This window comes from Cryptotermes secundus, unplaced genomic scaffold, assembly GCF_002891405.2.
Source record: "Cryptotermes secundus unplaced genomic scaffold, Csec_1.0 scaffold706, whole genome shotgun sequence".
NCBI classification, from domain to species: domain Eukaryota; kingdom Metazoa; phylum Arthropoda; class Insecta; order Blattodea; family Kalotermitidae; genus Cryptotermes; species Cryptotermes secundus.
In genome coordinates, this window is record NW_019727104.1 from 250506 (window position 1) to 270400 (window position 19895).

At 37.9% G+C, this 19895-nt stretch overlaps 1 protein-coding gene across 7 annotated transcripts in view; it reads right to left on the minus strand.

Moving 5' to 3' along the window:
• The window catches only part of LOC111864467 (F-BAR domain only protein 2), a 137656-nt gene that overhangs the window by 57025 nt on the left and 60736 nt on the right, over nucleotides 1–19895 (minus strand). For 4 of the 7 annotated variants that reach the window (XM_033751440.1, XM_033751438.1, XM_033751439.1 and 1 more), the window contains exon 8: nucleotides 1651–1812. The exons of the other annotated variants lie outside the window; for them this stretch is intronic. In XM_033751440.1, the coding sequence (XP_033607331.1) occupies nucleotides 1651–1812 (162 nt within the window). The remainder of the gene's footprint in view (nucleotides 1–1650; nucleotides 1813–19895) is intronic. 7 annotated transcript variants of the gene reach the window in all.

Consider the following 19895-nt stretch of genomic DNA (forward strand, 5'->3'; position numbering starts at 1 on the left):
ATTTATTGCACTTATTAATATGCTATTCTAGACACAATCAGAGATGTGAATTCATCATACAATAAAACTGTTCTAAAATGTACTTAATTAAATACACATTCAAATTAGTAACTGAACATAGACAAGTGCCAAATTATTAAAAAAAGGCGTGATTCTGTGTTCTTAAAAATGTTATGGCCTATAATCTGCAAAAGGTAACCAGGCTCAACAGGTATCTAAAATTTTGCATGATCAAGTTGCATGGTTTCAATCATTCCTTTCAAATACAGAACTTTAATTTAATTTTACATTAAAAATACTTTTAAAGGTGTAGGAACATGTATTATTTAATGAAGTTCTAAGAGAAATCAATATAAATTCATACTGAAATAAATACCACATCCTTTCCTTGAAGTTTTAACTAGAAAAGGGGATGGGGTGGGAAAACAGACCACTGGCTTAAATGACTGGAACAAAGCTGAATGCTTCCCACCATGCTTAGCAACAGTGGCCAGGCACACCATTTCTTATTCATCAGACTCTGCACTTTTAAATGTCTGCACAAAAATTGTAATGCTTTTAATTTTCCAAACATCCCACTGCTTACAACAGAAAGCAAATCTATAATTTTGCTATCTGTTATCAAAGTTATCAAATTTCATAACATTTTAGACACTGGGGTAAATGTCATGTCTGAGATTACAATGATAATTATTTTTAAGTTACAGAGACATTTCAAAATCAAAATTTTAACACAAATTCATGGCCTGCAATATTTTGAAAGCTGTAATAAGAATGTACTTAAATCATACTGCTACTCCACAAAAATACATACAAACAAATTAACAATTTCTGACAATGATGCATGTTTATGTGCAACATAATAATTTTGATCACAGGGGAAAGCAATTCCTCCATTTTCCTAAGGTTCTAACAGCATGTAGCAGAATGGCCTCAAAATCCTACACATTCAATTATACAATCTATTACCAAATAACTAGTCGTGCAATGAATTGCACAAGTGTTAGTTAATTTTTACTTACTCTGTAGACAACAGTAAAGTGCATACTTGCCAATAAAAATATGTCATGTTTCTGCATAATAAAGCTGAAAAATGTCCACATTTCTTCAGCTTCCTTTATGGAAGTTAAGAAAAGTCCATTCTGCTATAATTCTGTTCTCCCTCAAAGAGAGAAATACAGTAAAAGCAATTAGAAATAATTTGCATCTCCCTGTATAATCAGCTGTGTTTAAAAGAATACATCAGAATGTATGTCACAAAAGAAAAAACGGGGGAAAATCTGCTCCTGCAAAGATGACAGTTAAATTTCAAACGTAAATCCCTCTTTTATAAACTTTATTATAAGGAACACGTTATAATGAATGTGCATCAAATGAAGACCCAGTCATACAGCACAACACAAGAAAGGCAACAAAACCAAAGCAGTGAAGAAAAGAAAATCTAAATGTGAGATATAAAGACAAAAAAGCCCAAGCTGAACACCACTGTGGCACATAGAGTGAAGCCACATCAAGCAAAGTATGACAGTGGAATACAACAAAGATGAAGCAAACAACAGCAAGAACAGTCGGAACCCTAACAATCCTCAGGCTTATTCTGAAAATGGATTACAGTCAACTGACTGACAGAAAGATAGACAGAGAGATTACACTTTGATCCTCGCAAGGGGTTCCGTGCTAGCAAGGTTGCATTCCCATTGGGTGGGATCCCGGTCCCTGCCCCTGCCCCTGCCCCGACCCCACTGGTTGGGCTGGTGGGGGCTGAGGTGGGAAGGCTCCCTCCCTCAGGGTTCCCACTGCATTCTTTGCTTCCTGCAAACATACAACAACGCGCAATCCAAAATTCATGTTGGCTCCAATAACCCGCAATATCCAACCGGCCATCATCATAAACATACCTTTGTGCCATTCAGCTGGATCAGATATTACACACCCTCATATTTATGTGTTCATGCTGTGTTCTTCTTGATGTTACTTATAATGTAATATAAAAATATGAGAAATGTGATTGCTGGTAACAGTCAGCGAAACAGTGGTAACAAAACACAGCATCCTTCTGAACAATTACTTAACCATTTACATTAAAATCCTCCATAAGTGGAGTACCACCATTTAATGTGAACTGTCAAACAAAGCCACCTATAAATTTGACACCACTTGAAACAATGTTATCAGAGAACAAATAAAAAATATGAGTATCCAGTTAAAACTATTATGGCTTATAGAAGACTATATCTTTGATCACCGAGAAACAGCAGCTTCTCAATGGTACAGGGCATGGCACAAAGGTCTATAGGCCCACTGATACTAAATGAAAAGGTTACAACGTTATTTCAAAGCACAAAATTGTTAATTTATAGAGAACAGTTGACAGAGTCAGATTCTGTGATAAAACCATGCAGTGATTGGACAAAAATGGATACTGAAACGAGAGGGTATGAAAACATTGCACTAGTTTTCAAACACTGGCCAGTTTAATTGGATAAATGCCACACATACTGAATGTCAAATCTTGCTGTTCTACAGCACTGATGTTTTATTTCAAATCAACTGTGGCTAGTGTTCCAAATACTGATCCTCCAAAATACATTCTTCAATATAAAGCAAGATTTGTAAAACGACTTAAATTTCACAGCACATGAATTGCATGAAATAACTTTCTCAAAATCTTGGTCCAATATTCTGTCTCCAAGCAAATACACTGATATGTATGTAATGTATAATATGCCTGCATACTGACCACTATTATGCAATAACTGTTCTTCTTGAAGGTCATGTGAGCAGCAAAAGTAAGGTAACTTACTTAACTAATTAAGCACTATATCATGTCATGTTTGGGCGAATGGATGCACAGATCCATGTATTCTTTAACCTCTGTACTAGTTGGAGGTAAACTGTCAGCTTCACACCACGGCCTCTTAAACTGCAGGGAAGGAAGCCCCAGTACCCATTGGATAGGAAGCTGGCGTAGCCCCAGAACTGGCCTGGACAATGTGATAAGAAGAAAAATTTTGTCCTTACCAGGACTAGAACTCTGACCCTTAGGCGCCCAGCATGTCGCCAGATGCTATACCGGCTTTGCTATCCCAGCTCCCTAGTAGTAAAATTAAAAAGGTAAAGCTGTCCCTGTGCATAACTAATTAAGCACTATGCCATGAAGGTGTATCGGGGAGTGGANTCTGGACAACATGGAGAAGTCAAAATTCTTGCCTCCACTGGGACTTGAACTCCAACCCCTGCATCATCCAGCCTGTAGCCAGTCACGATACAAACTCTGCTAACCCAGCTCTTAGTAGTAAAAATATACTTACAAAAAATGTACATATATTAAATTATCCCCACCAGAATAAATGTATGTTATGAATCCTTTAATGACATTTAATATAGTCTGACTAAAATATCAAACTTCAAAATTACAAAATTTATAATCTTCAAAAAAACTTATAATCAGATAATGTAGCCTTCGAAATACAAACTGAAATTTTTTTGAACACCCACTTAACAAATTTTAAATTCTACTGTTTTCGTGTGAAATAAAAGTTCTAGGAAGGGCAACATTATGTGTGTGTGCATGTGTATATACAATGTCGCCCTTCTTTGAACTACATGCACGCACGCACAGTAACAATTGTTTACAAGACAACAATCAAACTGGAACTCAGCTTATTGAGAAAGAAACACACCCGTATTTTTGATTTCATGTTCTCAAGGAGGTGATTACAAAGTGCATAGTCTTCTGGGTTTAACACCGAGTTCAAGAACAGCCTGACATTTTGAAGGAACATTTCGGCGCCATTTTCACAGCTGAAAATTAAGCCAAGCAAGAAACCAGCAAAAGCAGAAGGCTAACCTGATTCTACTTATTTTTTACATGGTCTACACCCTGTCCTTGAAGAAGGAGACAATATGTTCCTCCTACATATTGAGTCCTCTCTGAACTACATGATGTTACATACAACCCAGAAGACCACATTCTTCACATCCATATTTGTTCCCTTACCCCTCCCACTCCATAAAATACACTACAAGCAAAATACTCAACAGTGGAATTTCTCCCTAGAAAACAAAACTATTATGTGATTTTTAGAAGTCACATCTAGACCTTCTACAAATGTAGAAATAATGCTCTGCTTCTATAGCAATTTTACAACTCAGACAAAAAGTAAGGTACCCAAGTTGCTGATGTTCCTTAGGGTGGACTACAGCTGTCAGAACAACAAAGACACAAGTGTTACATGTAACTTTCATTTAATCTTTCCGGGTATCTAACACAGAAGAACACTGAAATGTCATCTGCCCCTAACACTATACTAAAATGTAGCAGTTACATGTAACTTTCATTTCATCTTTCAGGGTATCTAACACAGGAGAACACTGAAATATCATCTGCCCCTAACACTATACTAAAATGTAGCAGTCAAAATGTATTACTTACTTATTTTATCACGGAGCTGAGCACTTCTGGAGGAGCCGCCAATTCTGCAGCTACTCAAGAACTTCCCAGCATTTTACAGAACCCGAAGGTTCATTACCGTGAAGAAAGCAGTCTTCTGGGCTTTGGCGCCGTGTATATGTGGTGTTAACCACATTACGTTCATTACCGTGTTCACAAGAGCCCTCCAATTGTTCCTATCCTGAGCCAGATCTATCCAATCCATCCCATCCCATCCTATCTCTCTAAGATCCATTCCAATATTGTCCACCCACCTACGCCTTGGTCTTCCCTGTGGTCCCTTTCCTTCTGGCTTTCCCACCAATATCCTATACACATTCGTCTCCCCCCATGACCTGCCCAGCTCTACCTCCTTGATTTAACCATTCTAATTATACTTGGAGAAGAGTACAAGCTATGAAGCTCCTCATTATGCAGTTTTCTCCAACCTCCTGCCACTTCATCTCTCTTCAGTCCAAATATTCTCCTCAACAGCCTGAGTCTATGTTCCTTCCGGTTTTAATGTCAGAGACCAATATTATATTTGAGCATCCTGTTACACTCGCACAATATATCTAAGATAAACACCGTCTTAAGTGTAATTAATTTTGCCTGTGGTTCTGTATGGGTGTGAAACTTGGTCTCTGACAATATATGTAAGATAAACACCGTCTTAAGTGTAACAATTTAATTTAGTTCTTTCTTCTTCCCCTCACATGTAGTGTGGAGTTAAATTGTTACACTTAAGACGGTGTTTATCTTACATATATTGTCAGAGACCAAGTTTCACACCCATACAGAACCACAGGCAAAATTATAGTTTTGTATATTCTAATTTTTATGTTTTTGGATAGCAGACGAGAATACAAAAGGTTCTGGACTGAATGGTAGCAAGCATTACCTGAGTTCAATCTCCTCTTAATTTCCTCCTGAATCAGGTTTTGATCTGTTATCGTTGTTCCCAAATATCTGAATCGTGCCACATTTTCAAAATATCTGTTACCTATCTTTATGTCATGATTTTGCCCTGCATTTTGGTGATGAGACAGCAACGTATACTTAGTTTTCTCTGTGTTTACTTCTAGACCAACCTGTTTACTTGCATCAATTAAAGTTAAGCGTGTTTTCCTTTATGGTATCTACATTATCACCCAGTAGATTCACATCATCGGCATAAAACAAGAGCTGGTGTGTCCCGTTTAGTTTCAGTCCCACCTGGNTCCCTGGACCTTCCTAATGGCATATTCTAAAGCAAAGTTGAAAAGAAGTGGAGATAAAGCATTTCCTTGTTTTAGACCATTCTGGATAGGAAATTTATCACACAAATATTTACCTACACGAACTTTACTATATGTTTTGTTTAAACACATTTTAATCAACCTAACTAGGTTCATGGGTATCCCAACTTGAATGAATTTAGTAAGTATGAAATATTTTATTCACTTCCTTTAAGTACGTACAATACCTAATGAGGAGTAACAATAATCACACATTACTTCAATGGCATCTTTCAATTCCGTCACAACTGCTGTTATATAAGAGAAGAAGAAAAGGAACTAAAAGATGTGACTTCTCCAAGTTATGTTGTAATACAAGGCATAAAACATGAAAACAGATTCAAGCATTTAATACAACATGCACATTTCGGTATTTTTTCTTGTAAATTAATGCTCTGACCAAAAAGGTCATCTAAACAATATTTAAATATTCAGTTCCTATCTCAAAGAAACACTCTTGTGTCCATTACAAAGACAAAATGGTTAATGCTGCTGTATATACCACTGCTTATTAAGACAGCAACAAAGAACTGCATAAATACACTGAAACCTGAATGCAAAATTTCAGGATGCTAAAGCAGGTGGTACACCACTGTGCTTTCGAGAGGTAAACAAACTTATACCACAAAGAAATTACTTTAAATTGAGGAACTATTCTCTTAACCTGCAGCATAAATTTGGAGTTGAAGGCCAATATTTCAGAGACTGTGTCGTCGTCAATGGAGACAGACGAGGTCACCAAAGGAGTGGACCTGAAATCTGAATTTCTGTAACTGGTCACCCAGGATGATTTTATCAGCTTCAGTAATCTTGTGTGTTTAAATTACTGCCATAGATATCCTACAGCCTCCACCCCTACTTCTCTGCCTCTAACCTGCAGATTCCCATGAAACACTGGCAACCATCTACCACACTATGTGGCATCACATCCTCTCAATGTAATTTGTTATCTTACAAGGTTTCCTATCAACCTACAGATACTGCCTATAATTTTTCATCTTTCTAGATTTTGGAGCAGAACTCACATTAATTTTGAAGTCAGAAGAACAATAAACTCTTCTCCATGAGGATGGAACAGACCAAACATGGCCAAATCCATGAAGATGGTGATGAACAAAAAATTCTGCTTTAATGTCCTGTAGTGCAAGTTCCACTTCAGGGATCTGTTCTGATGCATATATTTGCTTTCCACAGTATCATGTACTCCCTATGCCATAAAATCAAGACTGGATGCACCTTGCCCAATATTTCTTTTAAATTTTATTTTTATTTATAAACTAATGAAACTTCACTCTATAAAATTTGTCTAATTTATTTTTCTACTTATTCAACTATGAAGCTGTGATCAGCAAATAAAAATCTGTAAATTCACATCCATTATTATTTCAGTTACATGATCATATCCCTGACATACAATGATGGTTCATTAACTATGTTCACATGAACCTGTATGATTCCACCTATATTGTTACAATCCATTTTAATACTATCCTTCCATCTATTCCTAGGTCTTTCAAGTGGTTTCCTTTTTCAGGTTTTCTAAGCAGAATTTTACATGCATTTATCATCTCATGCCCTACACATATCATTGTAACAGCAGTTGATGAATCACACAAATTATGAAACTCCATATTACGCACTTTTTCTAGCCTTCTGTCACTTCTATCCAAAAATCTGCAACCTGCATCCTACCTGTTTCAATAATTTCTCATAAAATAACATAATCCATTTAAGTAAAAAGGTCATTCCTATGGAAACAAGAGAACCAGCAAAAAATGGATATGATGCAGAAACTGACAATAACCTTGTGTCGCATTATTGACTGAAGTTTGTCAGCAACACTGAGTGTCCACATGCTACTGTCTGCTGGCATGACTCTGAAACAGCCAATATTCAAGGTGGCGACACCAAAGGTAAGATGTGACCTGTAATCCCATTTTTGAAATCAGAAGGAATAAAAATGTGCTGAAATTTATCATAGAGCATCAACTCACTCACCAGACTTAGCTCTGAATGATTACTGCCTTCTGGCCTCTAAAAGATGCAGCAAGGGGACTCCATGTCCTGTCAAATGAAGGGGTCAAGAAGGCAGAGTAACATCAACCACATAACTTCTTCTCTCAAGGGTTCCAGGCAATAATGCAGCACTGGAAGAACTGCACTGCACATAATGGGGACTACACTGAACACTGATATATACAGTTTCCTTGCTGTCTGTGAAATTCAATCTTTCCAGTTCTAATTGGAATGACCTTTGTGATATGCTATAAATATATTATTACAGGTGCACATCTCAAGATAAATAAAGTTTTCCTTTTTAATAAATAGCAGTAATCTTCAGGATAATCTGAACAGATTTCAGAGAGAGAAACATACAAATCATTTGTCTGCTATAGCCATCAATCCTTCTAATAAATTCCAGACATGCAAAAGTAACTCATCACATGATGCACACCCTAACGCAAAATAGTGTGGAGAAAATATTTAATGCTGCGTTATTATTTCAGTATCACAGAGTTTTATCCAATCACTGATAAGCTATCACACAACTGCATAAATAAATAAAGAATAGCTTGTACAACTATTCTAACTGTGAGAAAAAACTGTTCAAACAAACGAAAGACATGTCACAAACAACACAGTCCATGCCCACAATGCACATATTACATTAACACCTAGCACAAGTAAAGTCACATTAACATTAACACTTAACACATAAATACTCACACTTACACACAAAGCATTACAGCAATTTCATATTATTCACAGCTCACTTCATCGTGTCTTCAATAATACTGTGAACTTGAGAGTATTCATATCAATTAACACATCTTTTGACTAACACACACTACTTATTCTGACAAATACTAAGGTAAATGTAACATTTTATTGCAACTTTTCCCCATCACTGACCAAAATAAATGTTATTAATTTGCATCACTCTTAACAGCACCAAAAACTAAAAATGGGACACAATTATGGATAAAAAAGTAAACATAAATTCCTTGCACTAGAGCACACATACAGGCAAGAATAAAAATCTTCAACACTGAACTGTATTATGTACTTCAACTGGAAAATTAAAGCCAATGAGAAATCCAATGATTCCTTTACTATATTGGCCAACATGAAGACTACACTACATGAGGTCAAAAACTTAAATCCTATCTATGAAGCACACAAGAAATAATCAAAGTTTGTCAATGTCCAAACCATGGAATCATTGAAATCTACAGAACTTACCCACTGTTCCATGTAACTTAAGCATAATGTTACTTATCTAAAATATACATATAACATACGGGAAAAAGGGTCTCCATGAGATATTTTTATTTGTACTAGTTGCATTTATCTTGAATCTTCATGATCATTTTCTGGCAGCAAAACAACTACAGCAGAATTTAGAATAAACTGACAATGCAGCATTAGTGATATAGCTTTGAAAGAATCTGGTTCATCTTCAACAACATTTAATTCACTTGCAGAGGACAACAAACTGTCACTTCAAAATTAGAGAATGGAAACATATCAGTATTTAAGGTCAATTTTGTTATATACAGGACATGAAAGCATATGTATTTGAGTTTAAATTATACGTACTGTTTTGTTAACGAAGCTTTTAAAAGTATAGATGAAACCCTAAAATGAGACAAAGAACTTCTTACTGTACCAATACAAAATTTAAATTTGGCAGATAAGAAGTATTTTTCTATAAAATACCAAATACAGGAAATCCAAAACAACCTATGTAATATGTTTATGGAAACAAATTATAAGTATGAAATTAACCAACCACTCACATCCAGTTTTTCTGTGTGCCTTTTCCCTTACAACATTAACTCTATACTCTATCAATTTAAAATATATATCATGCCTAGAATATTCTAATTATTCAAATATCTGTATTTCAGCATCCTGTTACAAATCTTTAATTAAACATCTATGTATCTACAGTCTGTCAATAATGCAACAATGCGCCTGTGTGTGTGTGGGGGGGGGATACAAACAGAAAAGGAAAACTGTGAAACTTTAACCTTGTTAATGTTTAAACTAAAATTTACTAATACCAGATATGATTTTAATTTGAATTTAGGTTTAAACATAACGTAACAAAAGAGACCGTGCCATTCATAGACTAGTTATCAAAGTCAAGATCATGATGGGAACACTGAGTCAGGAAAGATAGCACACAGAGACCATGGGAAGACACAAGTTAAGAGACTTGGCAGACCCATCTATAGTGGAAATATCTAAGAAAGAATATACTGAAAGACCAAATATCAGAGCCTTTGCTTTATTGGTATGTGCTATATGGATACAATGGAACCCTTTCCAAAATGAATAATGAAACAACTAATTTTGACATACTAACCAGAACTTAATTCTGATCTAATAAATAAGGATACTATGGTCTGAAAACCGATCACTTAATACGGAACTAATTATAGCTACATGATGTGGACAATTTATAATGGATTTTCAAAATCTGTTATCTCATAAGACCCCAACAATATAATCAATAATAGGTTTCTGGCAAAATAAACTTTAAAATTTGTTCTTTATTCATGAAACATCCAGTGGGTCAGTGGGTCCCTTGTCAGCATGGCATGGCATGGCAGGTCCTCAGTTTGTGGATGGAGGAGACAGCCTCCAGATATGCATGGTAGCTGCAAATATACTAACTAAGCAGTAGTGGAGGTAGAGGGGAAGAAGCAGTGTGCTCAAATCTCAAAAGGTCCACAGCTTCGGAGAACTCAGACGCTTAGAAGGATTTTTTTTTTTTTGCTAGTGGAGTGGGACTAAGTCTCTTGTACTGCGGCCACTTCTGGCCTACTGTACCAGCTCCACATAATAGGTAAGGGTGATTGTGGAGCAATTGGTGGAATGAAGATTGGCAGGGGAAACTGAAGTACTCGGAGAAAACATGCCCCAGCGCCACTTTGCCCACCACAAATCCCACTTGACCAGACCCAGGATAGAACCCGGGCCACCACGCTGAGAAGAGGTGGATATTATTAAGACTTGGGAAACTATTAAAGAGAATATAAAAATTTCAGCCAAACAGAGACCAGATTGTTATGAACTGAAGAAGAATAACCAGGAGTTCTACAAAGGATGCTCAAAATTATTAGATCAAAGAAAACGAGCCAAATTTCAGTGGCTACACGGTCCAAGCTAAACATATGGTGATAATTTCAAAAACATAAGTTGTGAAGTCAGCAGGCATTTCAGGAATAAAAAGAGGGAACATTTGAAAGACAAAATTAATGAGCTTGTAACGAACAGTAAGAACAAGAACACTGGGGACATGTACAGAGAAATACTTGAATTTATGAGGGGTTGCCAATCTAGAAGAAACTTAGTGAAGGATGAGAATGGTGACCTGCTTGCAGATTTCCAAACATTTTGAATACGTGGAAAACCTACTTCTCTGTTATTAAACGTACATAGGTCATGATGTTAGGCAGACAGAAATACAAAGAGCTGAGCAATTGGTACATGATCCTAGTCCTTTTGAGGATGAAATTGCTATTGTATAGTTGAAAAGGTACAAATCAACAAGTAGTGGTGAAATTCCAGAAGAACTGATAAAAGCATGAGGTGTAACATTACAGTCTGAGATCCATGAATTCATTAATTCTATTTGGAATCAGGAAGTACTGCATGATCAGTGGAAGGAGTCCATTACTGTACCAATTTACAAGAAGGGCAATAAAACTAAATGCAGTAATTATTTTTTGATATCACTGCTATCAAATTCATATAAAATTTATCCAACAGCCTTCTCTCAAGAATAAGACCATATTTAGATAAAATTACTGGGGATTATCAATGTGGATTTTGATGTAACAGATCAACTATGGATCAGATTCTTTGCATTCATCGGATACTGGAGAGAAATGGAAGTACAATGTGACAGTACATCAGCTATTCATGGACTTCAATAAAGCCTTTGATTCAGTTGTGAGGGAAGTATTGTACAATATTCTGATAAGAGTTTGGGATACCCATGAAACTAGTCAGGCTGATGAAAATGTGTTTCAATGAAAGGTGTAGTAAAGTTTGTATAGGTAAGCACCTCTTTGACAATTTTCCCATTTAAAATAGGAGATGCTTTATTGCCACTGCTTTCAACTTTGCTTTAGAATATGCCATTAGGAAGGTCCAGGAAACACAGGTGGGACTGAAATTAAGTAGGTCCGATCAGCTGTTCGTATATGGTGATGATGTGAAATTCCTGGGAGATAATACAGATACCATAAAGAAAATGCAGAAACTTTAACTGATGCTAGGAAGAAGGATGGTCTACAAGTAAACACATAGAAAACTAAGTATATGTTTATCATCACCAGAATGCAGGGCAATACTGTGACATAAATACGGCTAACAGATCCTTCAAAAATGTGGCACAGTTCAAATATTTTGGAATGACAGTAATAAATCAAAATTTGATTCAGAAAGAAATTGAGTGGAGACTGAATTTGGGTAACGCTTGCTACCATTCAGTCCAGAACCTTTTCTCTTCTCATCTGCAGTCTTAAAACTTAACAATCAGAATATACAAAAATATAATTTTGCCTGATATTAAGGGAGAACACAGACTGAGGGTGTTTGAGAACAGGGTGCTGAGGAGAACATTTGGAAAGATATATTATATATTGTGACATGTTGCACAATGGAGGACAACCCCTCCCCCCCCCCAGCAGTGACGTGGCGAGTGAGTCAGCGCTCCGTCACCCCCCTCCGCATGGTGACATAGCCCCCGCACTGTGACGTGGCACAGCTTCCCGCTGTGACGCGGCACTGCAACGCAATGCTGCTATTGACACGGGCAACAGGCAACAGCGAATGGAATAAAAGCCGGCTGAGCAGCAAGCGAGAGTTAGTGTGTGATCAACAGTTCTCAAGGCAGCTGTCTACGAGTTGAGTTGAAATATAACAGGAGTCCCGGAAAGAAGAACCGGGACGCATGTGTAATTGTGTGATTGGGAGTGTGTGATACAGTGACACTTATATAGCTCCCGTACTGTGAAACGTGTAGACTACTGACAATAGAGTGAATTGAATATTGCGAATAGAGTTATAAAGTGTGAAACCCCGCAACTGTGTTGTAATTAATTGTAGCCGAGAACTGTAGGTTGCTAAATAAACCAATTAACAATCTGAACGCCATCTTCAGTAACGAAACACGTAACACTGGTTTCAGACGTGGGATTGAACTTACACACGTGACCGTCAGAATTGGTTTACGAACTTAAACACGCCTCGATCCAGGAAGAAGTATTGCATACAAAAAGAAAGAAAAGAAAATGAAGGAGCAAGACTTTCAACTAATAATCAAAATGCTGGCAAAGGCAGAGGCCAAATGGAGGCCAATGGAAAAAAAGGCAATGAAGATTTCATGGCAAGAATGGACGCCAACACGAAATCCCACGAAGCTAAGATGGAGGCCATCTTTAAAGAGTTTATGGCCAGAAAGAATACCTACCGAGAAGAAATGGCCGCAGAAACAAGAGCTATCCAAGCAGAGACGAGAGCCATCGAAGCAAGGACTGCCACCAGGTGAGAGAAGAGGTTGCAAGCCAATACAGATGCCTGGCAGAAAGAGATGACAGCCTGCCGAGAGACGACGGAGGAACATCTAGAAAAAGAAGTAAAGACGATAGGCTACCAAGAGATGGAGGCACATCTACAAGATGAACAAAAGCCGGCCACAGTGGACACGAAACCTGCGGCGGCACAACAAGAAGAGGTCCCCATAGTAATACTGGTCGGAGCGACGATGGCCTGCTGAGAAATGGAGGCACATCCAGAAGAAGAAGAGCCGGCGGCCTCAGTGAACAAGAAATCTGAGGCGGCAAAACAACGAGAGGTACCCGTAGAAGATGCCAAAGTAATGCCGGTCGGAGAACTGAAGAAGAAAAGGCATAGGGACCGAAACAAGCGACGAAATATGAAAAATTTGACATGGGAAAATTGCGGACCCCAGAAGAAGTTGGCCGTAGCCCGTGGAGGGACGACCCGCCGTGCGGAAGAGGAACGGCAGAAGGAAAACAGCAGGAAGGTGTCCCGCCGTGCAACAGTGGCATGGCGTAGGAGGAACATCTTCAGGAGATTATGAATCCCGGATGAAGTTGGCTGCCACCTGCTGGAAGACATCCCGTCGCGTGACAGTAGCACGACGTTGAAGAAATGCCTTCAAGAAGGAAACTCCAAAGGGAACCTTTGGATGCCAGCGGAAAGAAGTGACCGCCACCGGAACGAAGATTACAGAGGAGAATAGATGTTGGAAGTACCCTCAATGCAACACTGGCATAAAGGACAGAGGTCTGAAATCACGACTACGAGTCAGCAACCAATTGAAGGACCCAACCAAGAACGCCATCAGAGTGTGTAGATCAGGACAGCGATCACACCTAGGAGGGAGAAGTACTCGGGAGACGACTTTCTATGAGATCGTAGGCAGGAAGATCGCGAAGCAAACAGCCGGCTTTCGTTATTCTAAGTGTTGACCTCATGTGAATTGGCAACCACATGGGACGACATGTGCTCAATGATGCATATGTTTTTATCTCACTATCAAAAAATATATTTATATGCATATTAAACTTAAATCTGAAAAATAAGCCAAAAATTTTCTTGAAGACTCAATCACGCATGATTTACTTAATTTTCAAAGCAGATACCTCAGTCTGTTATATCAGAAACAAACATCTGAGACTGATGTATGAACATCAGTGGTTGAGTTGTATGGTGCACCTCATTTTCTTTGGCATCTGGCCAAGTTATTTATTGGAGCAACTGAAGATGGTTTTGATCATTATACAGGATATGGTAAACCCAAAATAATGCTGATAGTTCAATGCCAACAACAAGAGGAGAGGAGGGGAGGAGATGGGAGTGGTGAAGGCGGAGGGGAAGGGGAGGTAAGATAAAATAATACAATTTAAAATAAAGTAAAGTGAAGTGAAGTAAAGTAAAATAAAGGCTTGAGTCTAAGAAGTGGACTCTAATGGGATATGCTGATTTGTGGATGGGTCCTCCAAATGTAATTAGAATGAGATGCATGGATGTTTTGTTGAATGTAATTGGCTGGAGCAGCTTTGGGATCTTTGGGGTGAGAATTTCTTTGATGATCATGTGATTTAGGTCTCAGACTCTTATTACCTGTGGTCAAGACAAATTATGTTCTTGGATAATTGGTATATTTCAATCACCATATCTTTGCTTATACAGGGCTACTGTCAGTTTGTAAATATCATGCAGTACAATTATCCTTCAGTCTAAGGTATGTTCTCCTACTGCAATCTGGACCTGACCACTACATTTCAATTTCTGCCCAAAGCATATGGAACACTAAGCCAAAGGTCACTGCTAAAAAAACATCCCTCTCCCTTCTTTCCATTTATTTGATATCACTGTTTTATGTACATATGTAAGACAGTAAGTAAGTTAAAAATGGATATAGAACTTAAACAAATGAGAGTACTGATTTGAAAAATGCTTTTATTTCTCAATACAATCACTCTGTACATTGAGACACTTGTCCCATCATTTCACAAGCCCCTGAAAACCAGCAGCATAAAATTCTTTGGGCTGCTGTCGGAACCAGGCAGTGACTGGAACCACAAAGGCATACTGGTCACCGCATTCCAGCCTCAAGGACAAACCCTAAATGCGACTCCTACTGTAACATCCTCAGGAAACTTTGTAAGGCCATTCAACGGAAGCAACCAGGACTCCTCACCAAAGGCGTGTTGCTCTTGCGTGACAACGTGCGTCCCCATACTGCCAATAAGACAAATGAGTCACTGCGAAATTTCAAGTGGGAAGTCCTCAAGCATCCTCCATACAGCCCTGACCTTGCTCCAAGTGACTTCCATTTGTTCGGCCCCCTTAAATAAGATCTTTTGGCTAACATTTTCCCCATGATGAAGTTTTAGAAAGGGAAGTCACCGCCTGGTTCCGACAGCAGCACAAAGAATTTTATGCTGCTGGTTTTCAGGGGCTTGTGAAACGATGGGACAAGTGTCTCAATGTACAGGGAGATTATGTTGAGAAATAAAAGCATTTTTCAAATCAGTACTCTTATTTGTTTTAAGTTCTATATCCATTTGTAACTTACTAACTTTCCCTCGTATTCGCAATATATTCACATATCACAAACTGGCACAATAAAGCTCATTAATCTTTCCTTTGCCTGATTAAATAACACCAGAAAACTAGAGCATACTACATCCACAGTCTCCTGAAAACATAACATTCAGAAGAGCAATGTCAGCAACTGTCCTATGTTATAACTGTGGAAGGCAAACTGAGCATTTATCCATATGATCACAATCCTAAAATTATTTTCCCATTAATTTGCACTTTTTGTAATCAAGAGGATGCTGAATTCTAAGAGAGCATGAGACTGGTGCATACATTTGGCCTGTAAAATAATTCAAGACGGTAAGTGAACATTTCCTCTACATGCAATATACTTTGGAACTATTGGAAACATAACAGTTAAGGTCATGTTTCATAAGTACTTCATCATTTCTCTTCTCTTTGAAATATATGCACTATTATAATTAACAACGCGACAGCATATGGCAAAACATGCACACAAAAGGAACAATGTTTGAATACATCTTATGAATGCTATTACATATTTATAAGTTTGTATCTCAAACTGCATTTTGTTACAAGTTTTAAAAACGCCATCTTAACACAAACTTGTAATTAAGCAATGCTTAACAATCTTTATTTCACTACAAGTTTCAATGACCTCACAGCCATCATCAGGTGAAATACATATACACTAATGCAAGACAAAAATGATTATGTGTGGCCTGTAATGCAAACAGAGCATATTTCATCCAGAATTTTTCAATTAGAATGCTATGCTATATTTGTACACACCATACACAATAATTACTGTCTTGGGAGTTTCAACTGATGATGACCACAAGATAGTCAAAACATGTGATGAATGAGAAATAATTAAACACTGTCTTTTAATTATAAGTTTCTATTAAGACTGTCAACTTATAACATGTTATACAATAAACTTATATGACTGGGCCCATGTATGTGTATTGAGTTCCATTTTCAACAACTGAGTTGTATGACTTGATTTATGGAAGAATGGACCAAAAAGTATGCATATTTGGTGACAGATTTCACTGTAACAGTGTAACTAGTCAAGTGGTTATAAGATCTATACATGTCATGCATGTTTCTAAGTACTCCATTGTAGATATAAGGTCAGTCAGCAGTGGAATCTTGTAGGTTTTGCTTGCAAGATGTTCTGGCTACTTCAGAATGTGACAGGAAGTGGATTGTCCGATAGCTGTCCTGGATTTGAGTTCTTTTGACTAAACATTATGACAGGTCCTAGCAAGATATGTGTATGTGATGAAAATGTGTTCTTTGAACTGTTACAAGAGAATGAATACAGTGGTATTCCAGAGGGTGACAGTGAAATAAATGTGAACATTTCATCAGATGGTGAACAAAGTGTCAGCTCTGATGAAGCAGAAAATGTCAGTGACAATGGTAGCATGCAACCTGACATATGGGCAAATTCAGACGCTGAGCGACCACATTTTCCATTTACTAGCAAGCATGGCATAAATGTTGATTTAGAAGACCCCAGTAACCTCCTGGAATATTCTGAGTTGTTGGGTTCACCAGATATTGCAGAAGTAATAGCCAGAGAAAAAAATCACTATGCCAAAAAACGTTTAGGAAACATGGCTAATCTAAAACTAAAATCTAGGACCCATCACTGGGCTGGTATTGAAAACTATATAATTACAGTGTTCACAGTATGTGTTACTTGAGTTGCAGCAAAGTTTCCAGTGGTATAAATGTTCTAGTGATGATTTCATAGTCTGTGAAAGAACAATTTTGCAGTGATGTCTGGAAGAACAGTTTGCTTCATTCATCCATCCTAGTCTTAAGCTTGCAAAGGAAGTACAATTGTTAAGCCCATAAGGCAACAAGAAACTGTTTATCAATGAGGCATACAACTAGACAGATTTGTCAGCCGACTATTATGAGCGTGTTCCATGTCTACACAACAGGCTCCAGCCAATGAATGTGTTGTGTGAGATCATGTAGTCTGAATGGAAATGAATGTCAGGGGTGACAGTGGCAGATTTTTTTTAGAGTAAAGCCAAAAGTACAGAATTTTACTAAACAAATATATATATATATATATATATATATATATATATATATATNAATGTTCAGTCCAGTGTGACATACAAGTTTACAACACTTCAGCCCTCATTCACCTTACATGTTTCGATTCAAAAGAATCATCCTCCGAGGTGCACCACTACGATGAGGACACACTGTCACATAAGGTATTAACAATATGCACTTAAGCTATGAATAATGTTCACTATATAAATTTTGTTATTATCATGGTTGTCTTAGTCACTCACAATGGCGCTTCTTGAAGTGTAAATTTACGTATGATGATGTTTCTTATGTGACAGTGTTTCATGATCGTAGTGGTGCACCTCTGAGGATGATTCCTTTGAATCGAAACATGTACGGTGAATGAGGACTGAAGTGTTGTAAACTTGTATGTCACACTGGACTGAACATTATCCAACTTTACTCTGTAATTAATAGTGCGACGGACCAAAATGAGACAAATCAAATTTAGTGTAATGGCTATAGAAATGAAAATATATGTACGTGAAGCATGACAATTGGTCTTTCAAAGGCTTTTTGTTCTATAATTTTATAATGACACATAATTGAGATACAAACAAAATTATAAAATTACATGCCACAGTGACAAATTTAAATGTCCGGGGGAATTTAATGTGTCATTGTGGGAGACATAAGGAAAAGGAAAAGAACCACTTGACTGGTTAATTGTGTAATATTAAATGAATATTTGTCATACCTGATGATGTATATCATTCACAAGCATAATTAACAATTAATGATGACAATTCATTGAATGCAATCTAATGTCTATCAAATAATTTTGAATATTTTGAATAAAATTTCCTACAAATTTGAAAAAATAACATATGCTGAAAATCACTGTTACAGTGCTGGACTTTACATATCCAATTTCTCACGTGTTAAGTGACTAGACACAGGGTTCAGATGGGTAACAGATTTACTGGACCATTACACACTGTAACTACAATTAATTGTAGCACTATCACTAACTCACATACTCTGCAATTCACTATGGCACATACTTCAGTTTCCTCAGTCTGCTGTGCCTTCACCAGTCACTGCCTGGTAACAACTCCCAGCACTGCAGATTCCTTAGCTTCCACATTCATGACCTTAACAGACTGTCTCATAGCTCTTCATGGCTGCAACTCCTGGCCATTAACTCTAGGCCGCATCTGGCCACCGTTGGCTATCACCTGTCTGCCTTCAGACTGACTCACAATCTCAACTGCTAACCAGTGACTGCAGTTCCATTCCAGTCTGCAGTATACAACCTAGGGGCAGACCACATAGAAAACACCATCTCCATGGCTTCTCTATTATTGCATGTTTCTTCTCTAACAATATCATCTCCACTGTTGCATCAGCCTCTGTTGCCAAGAAAACATGTTTACAGACCCGTTATGTAGTAATGGATGTCTTTCCTCTTCCACTATTCCAGCTTTCAGCCATCATGTCACACTGTTCCCTCCTTACGGCTAGTTGTCCTGAGTAGCTTACAGATGCATTGCCATTTTCTTCTTTCTCATCTGTGGGGGCAAAACGCCTATAGCACCAGCACTTAGGCTGTCGACAGTCTTATTCTTTCATTTGGGAGGGGGCCAGCTCTTCCACAATGTCCTGTTACTCGTTCCCCCTTCTAATAAAGGACTTGACTATGAGCTTTTTGATCTAAGCCCTCAATGACAGTTCTGTTGCTTCCAAGAACTAATGGCTCTTTTAGGCCTCCATCCCTTAAGCCATTGCGGAACTCCAGCCACATCCATCGTCCCTTCTAGAACGTCCATCCACCAGGGGCTCTTCATACAATATCATCCCGTGTCCAGCTTTTCAGTGGGCTTCAGTATCCTACAGCTGGTTGCTGGTCCCAGATCAGTCCTCTGGAGGTCCGATATGTCTCCACTGTGGAATCTTCATAGCCTTAATTCTGGCTTCCATTTGTTCCTGGCCAGTCTCTATCCTGGCCTCCATCTTTTCTTGACAGGCCTTCA